The sequence below is a fragment of the Leopardus geoffroyi genome, chromosome A3 (assembly GCF_018350155.1).
Source record: "Leopardus geoffroyi isolate Oge1 chromosome A3, O.geoffroyi_Oge1_pat1.0, whole genome shotgun sequence".
NCBI classification, from domain to species: domain Eukaryota; kingdom Metazoa; phylum Chordata; class Mammalia; order Carnivora; family Felidae; genus Leopardus; species Leopardus geoffroyi.
In genome coordinates this window covers 65,777,170-65,796,745 of record NC_059336.1, presented here as the reverse complement: position 1 = coordinate 65,796,745, position 19,576 = coordinate 65,777,170, and the positions used below count along the sequence as shown (strand labels likewise).

The 19,576-nt window shown below is 45.5% G+C and overlaps 1 protein-coding gene across 2 annotated transcripts in view; it reads right to left on the bottom strand.

The window, feature by feature from the left end:
• The window catches only part of PRKCE (protein kinase C epsilon), a 500,740-nt gene that overhangs the window by 68,126 nt on the left and 413,038 nt on the right, over nucleotides 1-19,576 (bottom strand). For both annotated transcript variants that reach the window (XM_045445929.1, XM_045445928.1), the window contains exon 11: nucleotides 18,733-18,887. In XM_045445929.1, coding sequence (XP_045301885.1) covers nucleotides 18,733-18,887 — 155 coding nt within the window. The remainder of the gene's footprint in view (nucleotides 1-18,732; nucleotides 18,888-19,576) is intronic.

Here is a 19,576-nt window from a genome sequence, read left to right as displayed (position 1 = left end):
AGATATGTCCCTCATCAATGGCCAGATACCATATTGTATGCACACAAATGTGTCCTTAGACTATAAAGGTCCCCACTGGAGAATACTGTGGAATCTTCAGGGAAGCAGGGCTTTTGGGTTTGTTACACCTCTTAGCACATTCTTCCAGTCATGTGCTCAGTGGCTCAACTCTGGACAAGATGGACTAGGTGGTCATTTTTTGCTGGGGATTTGAATTTTATGAGAAGTGAATTTCTCTGTGCCAGCAATAAGTTAGGTTTTCAGGCTCTCACCTGAAATGGCAATCACCTCCACTACCCCTCAGGAATATGGAAAGGATGAGACACAGCGTCTGGGACTAGGCCCTCTTTGTGCAAGCTTACAATATCAGGGGGTGAGAGTCTAAGGTGACCAGCTGAGCCTGGAACCTTTGTTCTGCTTTGGGTAGTGGATAACTCGTGAAATACTTCCCTGCCACTTTATCCAAGTATAACCTTCCAGTGCCTAGGACTGAGGCTTCAGCTCCACCGTATCCAGGAGGGACACCAGATGCAGAAACTCTCCACAGTACGCTTCACGTGGAGGGCCACTCAGGACAGGCTGGAAGCCTTCATGGAACTGTCCCTACATCTCCTCAGCAGCCCAGGCCAATGCGACAGGATTTTCCTGGGATCTTGCACAACACACAATCTTGAGAAAAGGGGTCCCTAAATATATATTATGAAGGGCTCAAATCCTTTTTCTTCAAATCCTGCCTTTTTCTTACACAATCCAGATAATTGCTTCAATTCACCCATATTTTTAAAATTCATGTCAGTATATCACAAAATTCTCACTGAATCATAAAGCACAGCAAAGAGGCACTCTTGAGGGAAAGAAGTTTCCATTCTTCTAGAAGCCTTGGACTCTGGAAGGGCAATGTTGTTTCCTGCTAGGTTAGCCAGATGATGGCTTCTGGAAGGTTGCAGTCTTGACTCGGAAGAATCATGAACAAAGCCCCCTGACCACAGAAAACTAGGTCAGACATAGAAATTTCCTCTCAGGCAGGCCTAGATCTGCATGTGTTTAGTTCTGTGCTGTTTGACATGCTCACCACTATGGTGAAAATGAACCAAGCACTATAGGGTTTTTCTGTGAAGGTACTTCTCCCTGCTCATCTGGGTCCAAAGGCCAGCCTGGTGGTTATTCAGACATTAAAAATGTATCTGGGGAATGAATAGAGAGGCAATGATTCACTCCCATTAAAGCAAAACTGCAGATTCAAGAAAAAAATTACATGCACACACACACGCACACACACATATACACACACACACACGTGTGTGTGTGTGTGTGTGTGTGTGTGTGTATGGAAAGTAAATAAGGAAATAAAAAAATGAAAAACTAGCAGTATCTAGAATATTCTTGAGAAAATTACAGGGATGAAGCACAATCACCTGGGACTGAGATGAATATGTAGGTGGTATTCCACCAAGATTCACTGCTTTATGATGGATGTGAGAATGGGGTTACTGTCCTGTGGCCCCTGTTACCTGCATTGGCCAGGAGTCTCTTCCTGCCCCAGAGCCAGCCCTGTCCAGGGTTGAGAGGTAATCCCCGACATGAGGTACACTATAAAGTGGCCCCATTCCCTTTCCCCTGACATGTATACCTGGAGAGATTTGTCCCTATGGCTCAAGGCATTTCTCCTGCTGATGCTTACATCCTTCCATGAGCCTTCTGCCTTCCTCAGGTCCTGCCTAGAGTTTCCAGCTCAAAAAGAGAGACTAAGGCATAGGGATGTTTTGTTTACAGGAAGAGATATGACAACTGATAAGAGTATATCTATGATTTGGTCACCTGTTAGGTCCTGACCACATTCTATAAGGCATTAATACAAGCATTCTACAGGTAAGGAAACTGAGGCTTGGAGGGGCTTAGAAATTCCCCAAAGTCATACATTTGTAAGTGACAAGTCTGGAATTCAAATACAGGGCTGTCTGACCTCAGAGTTCTGTTTAACTGTGGACTACAGAGCAGGTCAAGAGAACATATTCTCAGCAAGTGACTTAAAACAACAACAACAACAACCCCAGTCCAGATCTATATTCCTATGTATTTAGGGTAATTATTTTCAACTGTGGTGCAGTAAGGGAATTGGGGTGTCTAAGTCAGCTATGAGGTCCACAAAGTAATTGGATAGTACTAACACAGTAATTATAGTAATAGTTAATGTTTAGTGCTCACTGACAAACCAAATACTGTGCTAAGTACTTTGATGAATGATCCTATTTAAGCCCCATAACCTCCTTATAAGGGGGGTATTAAGACCATGTTTCATAGACTCTAGAACATAATTCTCCCCCACATTTTCATAATTTTGATGATGCATCTTACAATTCAAACTGATAATTTTTCTTTTTAGTTAAAAAGCATCAGAAAAAAGTGGGGGCGGTGCAAGAAAACAAAGAACAAATGTAATGAATAGTTATAAAAATGGTGATATGAATTCAATTATATCAATAATCTGAATATACAAGTTAAAGGACTAAGATTGTTGGAGTAGATTTGAAAACAAGTAAGACCCAATTATATGTTTTCTATGAGAAACCCACTTTAAATATAAAGATTCAGATAGATTAAAAAAGGATGGAGAGAGAAAACCTAGTACTAACACCAGTCAAAAGAAAGCCGGATTACCTATTTCAATTTCAGACAAAGCAGACTTCACAATGTGGAAAATTATCAGGAATAAAGAGGCATATTACCTAATGATAAAGGGGCCAATTCTTGCAAATGACCTAAAATCCACATAGCCACATAGGTATGCATCTAAAAACAGAGAGTGAAATAGAGGGAAAAACTGAGAGAACATAAAACCACAATGGGCTATATGTCACATCCACTCGGATCTGTAATAAAAAATGCAGACAATGACACGTGTTGATGAGGATGTGGAGAAATTACAATCTCCAGGTGCCACAGATGGGAATGTAAGAAGGTGTAGCCACTTTGGAAAACCATCTGGCAGGTCTTCAAAAAGTGCAACACAGTTGCCATCTGGCAGAGCACTGACACTTGTAGGTATACAGCCAAGAGAAATGAAAACCTATGTCCACTCAAAGACTTGTACTGCAACATTTCTAGCAGCGGTTGGACAACCCAAAGGTCCAGTAACTGAGGAATGAGTATACAAAATGTGCTACCTAAGCCACATAAAGGAGGGAAGTACTGACGTATGTTACAACACGGATGGACCTTGAACACATGTGGAAGAAGCCAGTCACAAAAAACCACATACTGTATGGTTCCATTTCTATGAAATGTCCAGAAGAGGCAAATCTAAAGAGAAAGAAGGCGTTAAGAGTGGTTGCCTAGGGCCGTGGGGGAGGGGTGGGAGCCTGAGGGAGTGATAGTTAAAAGGAATGAAGCTTCCTTTTGGCCCGATGGAAATGTTCTTACACCGACTGTGGCGATGGTTGTACAATACTGTGTGAAGACACAAAAACACATTTGATCTGTATACTTCTGGTGGGTGAATGGTATGGTATGTGAATTACATCTCAGTAAAACTGCTAGGAAAAGAGATGTCCATAACTGAAAGGAGAAATGGACAAATGGATCTGTCAGTGACAGATCAGGCAGGCGGCTAATCAGTAAGGATGTGGGTGACCCGAACGGCACTGCCCAACTTAACCTCCGGATTCCTTTTACAGCAGTGTGCCGGTAAATGTTTAACAATAGCTCTTGAGGGGAACAAACCTTGAGCTGTAGCATTTGCTGAGCCCCATGGCTGATTTCAAACCATCAGCAAATATCACCGATCCCAGAGTTGGGAAGAGGTGCATATAGTCAGCTGTCCCTTCGGGTACACTGTTGCTGGCTCGTACTGGCGCACAAACCAGACCGCTCAACTTCCAAGGATTTTCTGAGCTGATTGTTAAATATGGGTAGTTTGAAATTGGCCAGGGGGTAATATTTATATCACAGAAATCAGCTACCAATTAGGTATTTCTGTTTAGAGCCAGCTTATTAACACACACCATCAAAAAAACACCCAACTCACAATTCTGCTTGTGTCACCAAGAGACAGAACAACCTTGGGTAAGTCACATGACCTCTCTGTTTCAGTTTATTTATCTATAAAAGATGGATCTGGAGTAGCTGACCTCCAAGTTTTCTTCCACCTCTGAAATTCTATTAAATTGTAGGCCTCTCTTCCCCAGCCCCTACATACAATACAATCTAAGATCATGTACTGTCATTACCTCTCATGGTTCATCTGTGGTCCCTCCGGATGAGGACCCCGGTCTCCCCTCAAGCCTTGTTGCTCACCAGGCCTCCCTTTGTGCTCTGAGATACAGGCATGTAGAAATTCTTTAGCCCACAGCCCATTTGGTGTTGCCCCCACCCCAAGCCTTCGCACATCCTGTCCCCACTCCTTGGCTCATTCTCCCAGGTCCTTTTATTCTGGCCATCAGGTGTCTATGGGAGAGGTCACTTCCCCCAGAAAGCCGTCTTTGATGTTCTCCAACTAGCTGAGATATCCCTGCTATGTGGTTCCCTAGTACCCTAACCTTTCCCTATCACCATTCTTATCAGTTTTTATTGTTATTGCTTGTATTACCGTCTGGCATCCCCACCCAAACTTAAGTGCTAAGAGGGCAGCGAATGTATGTCCTTTCCTTTCCATCATATATTTAAGTCCTATACCTGACAATGCCAAGGGGACCAGACAATCATTGATTGAACAAATGAGCATCTGCTTAAGCATAGTGCTCTCTAAACAACAGAGACATTTTCTTGGTTGTGTCTCAAGAAAAGGTATAAACCCAAACAGAAATCCCCTTTGGGATTTAATCTGCTTTTACATTAGCAGATTTCTAACAAGGGAACACATTTCACCGGACAGATGCCCCTCTTCTGAGAGGGTTTTTGACCCCTGGGTGTGAGATTCTCAGTCCTGATGGGTCCACAACTATCTAAGCCAGCAGCCATATTCTTCACCCAGTTCTTGCGTTTCAGCCCCTCAAGGGATAAACATTTAACTTGGCAACATCAGAGCCTTGAAAAACTATTCATTCTGATTAAGAGAGAGGACTGAGGAGACATTAGGGAGGGGAGCCCCCATATGGTGACTTGATATTCAGAGAGCAGCTTATGGGACCACCTCCAATGATGTCTCGTGTTCCAAGGGATCATGGGAATCACGGACCACATCTCTGAACCTTTCCAAAGGGCACCAGGCACCCTTGCTACTTTGATTCAGTTGCCTCCAGAGACGCACTGAAATCATTTGGAGAAGCCATTTTCAGACTTTCATTTTCAGATTCTGTTCAAGGCATTCCCAGACCAATAATCTCATGGTCACAGGGCTAGATCATCCAATCCTGCCTACACACAGGGTACTAAAGTCCAGAAGGGAGAATTTGCCTAAGGTCACACGGCTGAGGCAGAGCCCTGTTAAGAGTTCTGGGCCCTGAGTCCCAGCCCATGCTTTTCACTGCAGCACTTCATCAACCAGGCACTGAAGAACAGAAAGACCCATGGCAGGGGCACAGCATACAGAAAAGGGCCCAGGGAAATGGTAGCCTAGCAAGAAGTCCATTAGAAAATACACCCTGTGGGGGTGCCTGGGTGGCTCAGTCACTTGAGTATCTGACTCTTGATTTCAGTTCAGGTCATGATCCTAGGGTGGTGAGATCGAGTCCTGTGTCAGGCTCTGTGCTGAGTATGGAGCCTGTTAAGATTCTCTCTCTCTTCCTCTGCTCCTTTTTCAGCTTGTGCGCTTTCTTAAAAAAAAAAAAAATCCTGTGGCCAAATATGTTTAGAAAATTCTCCCACCTTCCTGGAGGGGGTTCCTCGATATGTTTGAATGGGTTGGCCAAGAAATCAAGGACCATGGGGCAAAACCTTAAGTTCAGCATAACTGGGGGAGCTCTCTGTATATGATCTTTCAACCAAGAAAGCTACAATACGATGTAAGAAATGCTATTATATAAGGTAGCAGGTGCAGTGTGAACAGGAGAAGGAAGGGACTCACTGTGCTTGAAAAGGCCAGGAGATAAAGAAGTTGTGGTTTATATATACAACGGAATACTACTTGGCAATAAGAAAGAATGAAATACAGCCTTTTGTAGCAACGTGGATGGAACTGGAGAGTGTTACGCTAAGTGAAATAAATCATACAGAGAAAGACAGATACCATATGATCCTGAGAAACTTAACAGAAGACCATGGGGGAGGGGAAGGGGAAAAAAAAAGGTTACAGAGAGGGAAGGAGGCAAACAAAACATAAGAGACTCTTAAAAACTGAGAATAAACTGAGGGTTGATGGGGGGTAGGAGGGAGGGGAGGGTGGGTGAGGGGCATTGAGGAGGGCACCTGTTGGGATGAGCACTGGTGTTGTATGGAAACCAATTTGACAATACATTTCATATTAAAAAAAAAAAAAAAAAAAAGAAAGGGCCAGGAGAAATGAGCTGAGGCAGAATCTCAAAGGATATGAGTTAGAAAAAGTAAAAAGTGAAAAAGAAGGTATGGTATTCCAGGAAAGGGCAAAGGGAGGAAGGAGTCCTGTGACTGGTAATGTTCAGGATCTAGGCGATACATGTCCAGTGTGTGGCTGTGTTGATAAGGACACCTGTTAGCCTCAAGAAGATATTCGAGCAGGAGCTGGGTGGGAGAAACACTTGAAAAGCTGGGGGTAGCAAGAGAATGTCCATAAGTTCCAGAGACGAAGCTAATTAAGAGAGTCAGCTTGGGGATGGCTTTGAGGAAGAGGTAGAAGAAGTCTAGACATTATCCTGATAATGGAATGTGACCGCAGACTTCTGAGCAAGAAAGTGCATCAACTCCTTATTTTATGATAATTAATCTGCAAGGAATGGTCAGCCTGTTACCCCATGACCAAAGAAAGAAGCAAAGACAATTAAGTGTGACCCCTGTGGCCTCAATGTGCTGAGGCACCCTGTCCCCCCACCCCGAGCCCGAATCATTCTGGACTCAGCCAGGGCCCACAGAGACCACAGGACCAACTCAGGTGTTCATGTACATTCTGCTTACCATGGGGCGGAGCCACCCATTGTTTGCTAAAACAATTCCCATTTTTAGTAGTTCAATCATTAGCCAAAGGCATTGAAGAAACAAAATCATATGACTAAACCTAGGAGGGTTCAGGCTCTTATTATCAACTACTTTCTAGAGCACATTTTATAGTCCTATAATAACAGTGAATATACAGATATTGACTGCCTTCTCATATGGCAGCTCCCCCCCTCCTCAGATGAGTCTTCATTTGGAAGCTCTGATGTGACAAGGTGGTTTTCATCCATTTGCCAGCTGGCAGGATACGTTCAGGGCGAAATTCCCAAGATAGACAAAGTGAATCTTATCCACTGTTCACTCTGCCACTTGTGAAATAGAATAATATGACAAGGAGGACAGTAGCTAACACCTAGCGAGTGTCTACTTTGTACCAGACACAGTCGTAGTTACTTTACAGATGAAGAAACTGAAGTTTAGAGAAGTTCCTTGTCCCAAATCATATACCCGATGAGCCATGGAGATAGCGTTTGAGCCCAGAAGTCCTTAACCACCATACCAGGTTCTCAGCTCTATAGTAGGTAGCATGACAAACACAAAAGTAGAGGACAAGGTCCCTGATAATTTTTTTTTTTTTAAACACATACTATTAGCTGAAACACTGAAACAAATTTAATCAGGAGTTTCCCTCTGGTTCCAAACTTCCTGTTTGCTCTGAATGTCCGATGTCAATGAGAGTCAGAATCCTACTTCTGATCAGGTCAGCAATAATGTGGCTTCCTCAGAGGAATGTAAACTTGGCCTTTCAGCCCAAGCAGCTCAGTCCCTTCCTCTCATTCTCCCTCCCCTTTCTCATGTCCCAGTGACTTCACCCCATGCTGTGATGGGCAGGTAACACCACACAAAAACAGTTTGGGGTAAAGATGATCTCACATTTAAGAAAATCTGGACCCACAAAAAAGCAATTACTCCTGAAAAACTCCTGATGATATTTAGCATTCCTTTATCAGGAGGGTAAGCACTTTAATTATAAGAGATGGTACAGGGGCAGAATGATTCTCATGACCAAAATGCACATTTCTGAAGTCAGTGCATTTGGGGAAGCATGTCACGTGGGAAGCGGGTGGTGCAGGTGTGGGAGGGGGTGACAATGGATGGATGCAAATGGAGCCCAACAGGAAGGCTGAGGCACAACAGTCAGACCTCCAAGCTTTCCAGCGCAAGCACATCTGTTCAGGCCACTGGTCGCTGTCAGGCGCATTTATCAGGAGTTGCCTGTCCTGTCCCAGGGCCTCTGAGTGCTCCCAGTATTAGAATATCACCAAGGAGAGGCCCCCTTTTCTGAAACAGTGCTTGGCCCTGAGGTCTGGCCCTGCCCTTGGTGGGCCCTTTTACTTGCACGGGGCACACGACATCACATGTCCACCATCCTGCTCCCCTCGAACAGGGGCATTACTACACCATCATTACTGCCATGTGCCTGTACCTCTGCAAGGATTGCTGGGCCCCAAACAACTTCCAGAGGCCTTTCTGTGTGCATTAGCTGATTTAAATCTTTCAATTTATGCCGAGACTGCAGGCCTGGCCACCTTATTTTATTTATTATTAGCAGCTCCATTTTATAGATGAGGAAACTGGGGCTCAGGGAGACTAGGTCATTTGCCCAGGACGACACCAATTCGTAAGTGGCTGTGCTGGGGCTTGAACCTGGGACTTCAGTATTAGTTTGTTAGGGCTGCCATAACGGAGTACCACAGACCGAATGACTTAAGGGAAATTTATCTTCCAAGGCTACAAATCCCACATTAAGGTGGCAGCAGGATTGGTTTCTTCCGAGGCCTCTCTCTTTGGCTTGTAAATGTGTCCTTTCCTGGGATCTTTACATGGTCCCTCTAGGTGCATTTCTGTGTCTCAGTCTCCTCTTCTTCTAAGCACACCAGTCATATCAGATTAGGGCCCACCTATGTGACCTCATTTTACTTTTTACCTCTTCAAGGGTCCTCCCTCCAAATAAGCAGCCACGTTCTAAGGTTTGGGGAATTAGGGCTCCAACATATGAATTTGGAGGGGACGCAATTCAGCACATAACATCCTCTGACTCCATAACCTATTCATCTAACAAATATTTCTGGAGCCTCCTAGGTGCCAAGGATTGTACTTAGTACTTCTGTAAATGCTTTCTCATGCGATTCTCAAAAGCAGGTCCGGGTAATTCCACAGGAGAACGAGGGCACTACATTTCAAGCAGCTTGAGGATCCTGCCCAGGGAAACACTACAAAGACTAGGCAGAGCCAGGATGCGGCTGCAGTTCTCCGAGTCTGAACTCAGCGCTGTCTCCAACATACAACTCTGCTGCCCACGTGAAATCACAGCTGGCCTGTCAGGGAGACGGGACATTGGCGGCGGTGGGGCGGGTCTTCAGAAAGATCACAAATCCCGTGGATAATGGCAGTATCTACTGCCAGTATCTAATGGCAGGGGGCTGCTGTGAGGATTGAATGAGTTAATAAGTGGGAAGCGTGCAGAACAGTGTCTGGTTTGTAACAAAGGCTAAATAAGGGTCTTGCTATTCGTGGTTGTCATTGCTGCTGCTGTGGCTGTTGTTGTTGTCGTTGTTGTTATTATTATTGACTTCTGGATAAAGAGAGTAGCTTGAATAGCCACAACGACTTTTGTCTCCTTCCCAAAATTACACACAAAGGCCTAAATACACAAAGATGGGGAGAAGAAGAGAAGAAACAACAGCACACAACGTTGGAAGCTGGCAAGCAAAGGGATGAGTGGTGAATAACTTAGTAGACCCGAGAAAGAGCTGAACCCAGGACACACCATGGGGAAAGTCAAGAACAGCTACACGTATGCTGTAGAATCTCCCGTCCTCTGTCCCACCCAAAGCTCAGGAATTTGCAGTAACGTTTACTTCTGGAGAGGACGGTGGAGAGAGATAAAATAAAAACAGTTGGCTGAAAAGGAGCCATAAACCCAATTCTCTTCTTCACTCTGCATAGCCCCTTCCCTGCCCCCAGAGGTTTATTCTCTGGAGAAGAGAAACAGAGGGTCTCTGGACACAGGGTAGGATGGGGCAGAGGGCAGGCACCAGGATACAGAACTGGAAATGGAGGATTCAATGGACAATGTATCCTGGGAGCAGGGCCTTCCAGGTCTCCCTCCTCATGTGGGAGCCTCTTGTGGCTGCTAAGCCCTCTCTCTTCAGGCAGGATGCTGGAAGAGTCTTCCCAGGGCAATCTGAACATTCTAAGAGGAAATTTCTAAAAATATTGACAATCAGGGCCTCCCCAACTATGTAGCCAGCCATATGAGTCCACAAGCAAGCCCAAGTTGACTAATCCAATACCCAAATGACAGTTCCAGAAAGAGAAAACAGAAGGAATCATTAAAGAAGTATTTTCCAGAATTGAAGGACATGATTTTCTAAATTGTAAGTCTATCCAGAGCCCAGTGCAATGGATGAAAAATGGCCTACCCCACATCATTAAGTAATCGCCAAACTCCAGAAAAAAAGAAATAGATCCTTACCAAGGGATCAAGAATAAAAATATCTTGGGACTTCTTAAACAGTAACGCTGGAAGTTAGAAGGCAATGGAGCAATACCTCCAAATTTTGAGTGAAAATGGATTTCAATCTAAAGTTCTATACCCAGCCAAAGTCTTTAGCAGGGTTGAGAGTAAGATAAAGACAGTTTTATATATAAAAGAAAGGTCTCAAAAATTTATATCCCATCCTTTTCTTCAAAAACCTTCTGGGGCTGCTTCACCATATCAAAGGAATACATGGAGAAAGGGGAGATGGGGGACACAAGACCGGAGATTCACAGAGGAGAGAGGCCAAAGGAAGCCTGGCAGCAGGGGAGGGAGAGCGCAGGATGACAGCTGGATGGCAGCCACGGGGGCGGTGTTCAGACTGGAGCGGTCTGGAGGTCTCCAGGAGAGTTACCCATGAGCATGCAGTTGATAGAATACCCACTGCATGGAAACATCCTTCAGGGAGATGTGGACAATTTGTAGAGTTTGTGTTGAACTAATAACCACGTAGAAAGCAAGGAGATAATGATGATCTCCAGGGAAAACAAAGAAAATGTATAGGAAAAGTAATGATAGCTTACCACAGGGCTTAGTTCCACATAGTCTTTCACTGTCATAATAATGTACACGACGTATACTCATTAACCATGATTGCAGTAAACTCTAAGGAGAGGAAGGGAGGAAGGGGGGTTGGTACCAGAGTGTGGATGTGGGTGGGGCAGGGAGCAGGTAGAGGGTGGGGCAGAGAACCAAGCTCTCACTTCCACAGTGGAAAGTCACCGTAGAACGCCTAAAATAAAGTCTGACAAAAGTAACAATAAAGCATGTTATTTAGAAATACGAAGGTCCATACGAAAGGCAGCAGCTGGAAAGATTGCAAATGGTTATCTCTGTGGAAGAGGAAACTGGGCAAGAGGGAGAGTGGAAAATGGCTTTTAATTGGCTTAGGCACCTTGTAGAACAGTTTGAATCTTTATCTATATGGGTATCTCTGATTAAAATAACATCGAAGCTTTATAGTGCCTCAGTGTGTAAACGTTGGGGAGTTACTGCTCAGCTCTGGTTTCAAGTTCTGCATCTAGAAAATAGAATTGGATTAGACTGTCTCTGGGCCCTCCTTGATTTAGCATTTGAGATTCCTGCCACCCTCTCATTACACACTCAGGTCTGACATCCTTAGGAGTATTTTATCACAATATCATGTTCTAGAATGGTTGGGGAAAGCCTGACAGTAAGGGACAGTGCTTTGTGAGGGAAAAGATCCCCAAATGTCCTAGGAGATTTTCTGAGGGCAGGCCACAGAAGTCTGGGAAGGAAGAAGGAAGAAATGATCCTAATCCCTCCTCCTCCTCTGCTTTTTTTTTTAGCATTAGAGAAATCGAGAATGTAGTGAAAGAAGATAGGACTCTAAATATTAGGACTTCCATTTGTTAGCACGGGCTTTAACTGGAGACCTTCACCAAGTCAAGAAATGTCTAACTGCCAATGGCAGGAGATGGCTCTGGGGATCAAGGCAGGCCATCATTCCCCAAACTAGGCACACATGTTCCCCCTTGGACTAGCAGGAAACAAGGCTAGTGTTTACATCATGACTCTGTGTGCATTTTCCAGGGGGTTCTGGCTTGCGAGCATAGCTAGAGACCTCACTGTGTCTCCAGCTCTGTCGAGGGAAACCCCCCTCAGCCTCCCGTTGTTAGCTTTGTCCCCCAGTCCTTCTGAGGACAAGGCATTTAAGATTCACATTTATTAGGTATTCTGAGGTTTTACCTAAATCTTTGTTCCATGCTTCTCACTCTTATTTGACTTCTTGTGAACATGATCATCAACAAGGAAAGTCTTTTCTAAGCACCTCTTGAATATAGAGTGATCTAGAGTGAGCCAAAGCAGAGACACCCTTCTCTCTCCTCCTGGTGCCCCACTGCCCCCACTTCTGACACCGGGCATGCAATAGGCCCCTAGAACAGAATAGCTCTTGGGGAGCAGTGGTGATGATGTCTTGTTACAGATGGAAAGTTCTGAAGAATTAACAGAGGAGGAGAGCATTAGAAGTCATTGTCCCCTGTGCTAGATCAAGACAAAATTTTAGTGATCGCAGTGAGACATCATTCATCAATGAGGCTTCCCATGAATAAAATGCCTTGTCATTTCCCACTTGCTTTCAGACCCTTCACCTGGACCTGGTCAGTGTGACTTCCAGGAATCACGCTCTGCTCCTGCATGAGGGAGACAACACAGGCATTGTCTGAGCTCCAGGTCAATGGAGGCCAGTCACAAGGAGGTTCGGCAATTTGCTCAAGAAGAATTCTCAAAAGATTCTCTAGAAACTGTTGAACTGTTTTACCGTGGATGGCTGCAAGGCTGGTGAAGGGAAAACTGACTTCATCCCTCACTCTGCTGCTTAAATTTTTATTTTTCCTATGACTACTACTTTCATCATTTAAAAAAAGGAATCAAATTGTTTAAGAAGGAAAAAGGAATTCATTCTTCTAATTTGATTCCAGGAATCCCTTTTGGAGCCTGGATTGGTTAAAAGATCTCCAATGTTCTTTCAATACATTTTAATAAAAATCAAGATACAATAAGATAGCTAACCTTTATTGGGGACCTACTGTGTGGCAGGCAGTATTCAAAATTACTTAGGCCTATCAGATCACAAAATCTCTACGACCTCAAGAGATAGGTATGTACAACTATCATTCCCACTTTAGAGGTGAGGACACTTAGGCGTCAAGTGTTAAGACGCTTGGCCAGTGTGACAGCGGCCATGTTCTCCACCACCCTCTGCCACAACGATCCTGGCTTCTGAACTCTAAAAACACAAAAGATACATTCAGGTCTGCCAAGCTTTTGGTTCACTTCCCAGGGGCCCCCAGCTGTCCTCTGTCTGGGGTGGATCACACCGTCTTTCTCTCTCATGTTGCACACACAGAGAGAGGTGTGCTGAGAGTCAGCTGCTCCCAATAGAGCAGCTCAGAGGAAAATGGACAGGCCCAGCCCTGATGTAGAGGAAGAGAAAGTTCTCTGAACCCACGCTTTTTTTTTTTTAAGGCAGATTTTTTAAAGGTTTTTTTTTTTTTTTTTTTTTAATGTTTGTTTATTTTTGAGAGAGACAGAGCACCAGCAGGGGAGGGGCAGAGAGAGAGGGAGACACAGAATCTGAAGCAGGCCCTAGGCTCTGAGCTATCAGCACAGAGCCCTACGTGGGACTCCTCCTCGTGAACAGTGAGATCATGACCTGAGCTGAAGTCGGACGCTTAACCGAATGAGCCACCCAGGCGTCCCTGAACCCACTCTTAAAGAAGGCCCACCCTTCAAAACCTCTACCCTTCACGGTGTATGTGTGTAAAGGAGGGAAAGAGATTCTTTTTAAGCCATAGTTGGGAAGAGCGGACCCACAGTGAGCCACACAGAGGAGTCCCAGGAACGCTGGGCAGGGGACACAGAGACAGTGCCCTGTGCAGCCTGGTGCTGGAGCCTGGCTCCAGATGAGAAGAAAGGGGGCTATGGGCTCTCTGTTGTTAAGTGTGAGCCACCAGCCAGAGAAATGATTTTTTTCCTCAGTTCTTGAACACTGGCCAATTAGCCGCTAATTAGCATGTATATAAATTCCAGAAAGAAGGCCGGAAAATTCAATCTCAACTCCAGCCATCAGCTTCCTCCTCCAAAACCTGGCCTTGCCAATCTCCTAAGTAAGACCCTGGATCACACAAAATAGGGTCTCCGCCTGGGCTTCAGGACAGAGGCAAATGGCAGAGATAGTGTCTCTAGCCAGCGGCATGCAGACAGACTGCCCCTTAGCACAAAGCTACATGGGAAATAGAGATCATACCATGCTCATTAATCCATAAAATGAGAGATATGAAGGAACTGGGGGGCCTTTTAGGGTAAGGAGTTAGGAATGCTTCCAACACAGACTTTTAATCAGTACGCACCTATGAGCGAGCAGCCCACTGGACTGGAAGGCTCTGGAACATTACATACATGAGGAACAAATGTTTAGTGAACACCTACTATAAGCAGGCTACTGTTCTAGGCCAACCAGGTAAGGACTCTTGTGTGGAGTTCTCAACCACGGAACAGGCATCTTAAGTAAAAATATAAGCCCTGCAAAGAGAATCTGCTAAATGCCTGGTATGGAGAGACGTTATGTTGCTCAGGGAAGGCACTATTGCTAGGACAGCCTGGGTGGTCAGGGAAGGCCTCACATAGCAGGGGAGCTTGGCATAGTTCGAAAGGCACAATAGAATTTTTCTCGATCTGTGGTCCCCAAGCCACCTGAGGAACACTTTACAAAAATAGAGATTCCTGAACCCCATTCCAGACCTACTGCATCAAAAACTCTAGGAATGTTACCCTGGAGTTGCTAGTCTTTTTTTAAAAAGATATTATAATTATGGCAAATTTAAACATATAAACAGTTGATAGGATACTGAAGCCCCAGGTACCCATCGCCCAGCCTCAGCAATCATAAACTGATGGCCGTTCTTTTCTCGCTGATACCCTTATTGGTTTCCCCTCCTCCAGTATTATGGAATCTACACACCTTTTAAACCAGGGACTCAGAGGCAGTCAGAACACGGATGCGAACTAGGAACTGCTCATTGATGAAGACACAGATTAGAAGCAAGGGATTTCCAGGGACAGGTGTACAAAGGCTCAGAGAAATGAAAAAGAATGGTACTGGGGGAGGGGGAGGGGGAAGAATGGCAAATAATTTGGAACACTTAGAGGGTGGGATGTGTGGTTAGAAGGAACAGTGATAAGGGTCACAAGATCACTGGGGCTACTGGGGCCCAGTTAGCACACGTGGTGTCTTTGTGAGAAACACAGTAAGGCATCTCTTCTGGGTAGAAAAAGCACCCCTTTCCTGGGATGAAACCACCCACAGAAGCAGAGCTGACCTGGATGCCACCCTCCACTCACTGCTGTGCCCTTCACTGCTAAGCCATGTCCAGACCACAGACCTCTGCACAACAGGGCCAGGGCATGAGGGAGTCTGAAGGCCAGAAAAGGGGACTGTGCTTTATCTTTAGGGGCTGAAGGATGCTAAAAAGGGGAGCATGTGACAATCGTGTGCTTTCAAAGAATGCTGGGCAGCAAACGGAGGGAGGACAAAGAGGAACGATGGGACACTGAGAACCGGTGAGGGAGTCAGGTCAGTAAACTACTGGAAACTCACCTGGGAAGTTCTCAAGAAGGTCAACTCTTGAGAGAGAGAGGTTTGGGATAGAGATCTTGTTTGGGGGTCTGGGGATAACTGGGGACTGGATATAGTGACATAGAGTCGCTGGCACACAGGAGTCATCTGAAAGCATGTAAATGTTGAAATCACTCGGGCAGAGTATTTAGGGTGGGAGTAAGGAGGAATGAAGGCCTTGGGGAAAACCAGCATTTAGAGAATGGACGTTGGAAGGGAGAAGCAGCCGGGCTGGGTAATACAGACACTGAGGAGAAAGGGTCAGGGAGGTGGGAAGGAGGGGGGGAGGGGAAGGTACGGCACATAAAAACCGATAGAGCAAGTGTTCACAACTGTGATGAGACAGACTTGGAAAGGAGAAAAGTAGAAATGTAAGGGAAAATCAAGTTTTGGAATACCTGGGATGACAAGCCTAAGAGTCTGGACTTGGACCTGAAAAGGCAGAGTAACAGGTGTCATGGCGTACAGCACGAGCTTGCTTATCAGTCACTTAGACTTCCCGGGTCTGTCACTGACCAAGTAGGGCCTTGGGCAAGCTATTTAAAGGGAGTCTCTGAATCCCTGCCAGTAAACTGGACAGTTTATACCCACTCCTAACAGGGATGGAATGGGGATGACATCTCAAAGGACAGAAATTCTTCCTCCTGCCACTGGCACCTAACAGTGCACTGCCTTGCAGGATGGGTGAGCCCTTTGCATACGTAACTCCTGTATCTGGAACTGGCTTGTGAGCTGCTCTGGGGGCAGAGATTAGGGTCTTAAACTAATTGAAGTCAATGGTCATTTGTTGAATATTTACTATGTGTAAGACAAGAAGAGTATGTAAAATAAGATGATTGAGGGCTTGAAGAAGAAGAAGAAGAAGAAGAAGAAGAAGAAGAAGAAGAAGCAGCAGCAGCAGCAGAAGAAGAAAAAGAAGAAGAAGAAGAAGAAGAAGAAGCAGCAGCAGAAGAAGAAAAAGAAGAAGAAGAAGAAGAAGAAGAAGAAGAAGAAGAAGAAGAAGAAGAAGAAGAAGAAGAAGAAATGGTCCTTTAAGGTTGTTTGCAACTTGGTGAAGGATCCACAGCGATGCCTACTGCTAACACAAGGTGGACAGTGGTAGGCGCAGCGACGCAAGTCTCAAATCCCATTCATTCCCAAATTGCAAATGGAAGTGTCCAGCCTGGAAAGACCTGCTCTGGCTGGTGAGACCAGGCATTGTGCAGGCAGGCAGTGTTGTGTGAGGCCTCTGGGCTGGACAGGGGAGGGAATAAGCACAGGAAATTGGGAATTGGCAGGTGAGTTTGAGAAAAGCTACGAACCTTGGCGAGGTCAAAACAAGGTGCTATGGGGAGTAAGGAGAGAAAGGTGTCCTGGGCTATAGAGCAGATACAGCCTAAGCTGAGCCCCACTGAATCACACGCTGGTATAATCCCGTAACCCCTCCCCCAAGTATGGTGGCAGCTGTGACTTAACTCTAACCGAAAGAAGGTGGAAAAGATGATACGCTATCACTATTGTGATTATGTGACATTATAGGAAAAAGGACTTTTGCAGAGATAATAAAGGTCCCTAATCATTTGAGTGAAACCAAAGGGAGATGATCCTGGACAGTCCTGATATAATCATGTGATCCTTTGAAAAGAGGACCCAAGCCTTCCCTGAAGGTAGAGACTCAAAGCAAGAAAGGTTTTCTTTCCTGCTAGTCTTGAAGAAGCCAGCCATGTGCTTCGAAGAAATGAATTCTGCCTACAAGCACATGAGCTAAGAAGAGGACCCCACACTTCAGACAAGCAGGCAGCCTGGCCTGACACCCCGATCGCAGCAGAGAGACCCCGAGCAGAGAGCTGGGGCACATGATGTCTGAACTCCTGACCCATGGAAACTGGGAGATAATAAATGAGTGCTGTTTTAAGCCCCGAAGTCTGTGGTATTTTGTTACAGAGCAATAGGAAACAAATACATGGACGCAAGATGCGGAGGGCCATGACTAGGGGCTAAAGAGCATGGGCTTTATTATGTAGGCCATGGGGAGGTCCTGACTATTTTTGAGCAGAGAGATGCATACTTTAGGAAACTAAGACTCATCAGTAGAAAGGAAGTCTTGGGGGCGGTTGGTCAGAACCCCTTCAAGAGCATTTACTCAGAGCACTATTCCCAGGAGAGAGTCAGAAAAGTTTTGGTGACTAAGTTCTAGGTTGAACCCAGCCAGCTATTATTCAACCCAATTAAAAAAAGGGGGGGGGGAGCAAAAGCAATGGACAGTCATTGAGAAAACCTTAAGGAACTTTAGTGTCCTTATTGCTAATTATAAATATTTACTCCCCCCAGAATTCCTGACCTCACAGAAGAGCCTGCGTAAATAGCCCTGCTCCCTTACTGGAAAATCAGTGTGTGTGTGTGTGTGTGTGTGTGTGTGTGTGTGTGTGTGTGTGTTTTCTTGGAAAGGGGACAGGGCGGCAGTAAGGGACTGGATGATCTGCAGTCACTTCCTGTTGGATATTGTCTAGCTCCCTTCCCCTCCTCCTCCTTGAATCATAAACCCAGAGACCCCCAAGCAACTCCTCCTTCTCTGATTCTATCTGCTGGAGACAACTAAGCCAAACAAACTCAGGAAGTGGCAAGAGGTTGGGAAGGGAGGAAGTTCATGGCACAGAAGGAAAAAGTAAGGAGAATGCCCTGATGTTGAAGGAAGAGGGTGGGGAGAGAGAGAAATGAAGGTCACCCCAAGGTCGCTCGGCGCCAAGCCTTTAAAATGTTGTGTTTGGGCTTTCAATCAAAACTGGCACAAACGGTGGGCCAGATCTCCCGGGGCTATTCAAATATTAACATTCACAGTGATAAACAGCCCCCAAAAAAGTCCTCTGTGAACAAATTGGAACAAACAACTAATCTAAAGCGGGTTGCTAAGATACCAGTTGGGCAGGAGCCAAAGTCAGTTCAAGTGCCTGCAGAATTCTTTATTTTCTCGCTGTCAGGGAAGGGAGGCGGAGGAGGAGGGAAGAGCTACCTGTAGATGACTCCATGTTGGTGGAGGAACATGAGGGCTGACGTAACCTCTGCAGCATAGAACCGGGAACGAGGCTCATCGAATTTTCGAGAGCGCTGAATCTGGAACATGAGGTCTCCACCATTGACATACTCCATGACAAAAAAGAGGCGGTCCTGAAAGGAGAACAGAAAATGCCATTTAGGTATTTCTACCGCAGCTGCCCACGCAGGCCAGAGAGGGCATCGTGAGCCTGACACAACAGAACTCTAGGGGGAAGAGGGTGCGGAGGTGAATGAGTCCTGGTAGCACCCAATCCAGACAGAAGACAAATAATGCAGACAGCACACGGATTAGGGTATGAGGTGTTATTTTAAATCTCTTCCTCTGTTTTATTTTTATGAACATCAGCTTAGTCTAGTGGAGAAAGCCCAAAGCTGACAGAAAGGAGACTTGGGTCTTTGTCTGATTTCTGTGACGACCTTGGAGTGTGTCCTTGGGCAAATCTCTGCCCCTTTGGAAGCTCCAGTTACCTTTACATGTCGGGTAGGTTGGATAATGGCTCCCCAGAAGAAATCCATGTCCTAATCCCTTAATGTGCAAATGTGACCTTAGCAAAAAAGGACTTTGCAGATGTGCTAAGGATCTTGAGATGGGGAGTTATTCTGGATCACCAGGGTGGGCCCTAAATGCAGTCACAGTTGTCCTTATAAGAGAAAGGCAGGGGGGAGTTTTTTGAAGCAGGGAGAAGGCAATGTGGCCTCAGAGGTAGCGACTGTGATGTAGTCCCAAGCCAAAGAACATGGCGGCCACCAGAAGCTGGAAGAGGCAAAGATGGACTCTCCCCTGGGCCTTGGGAGAGAGC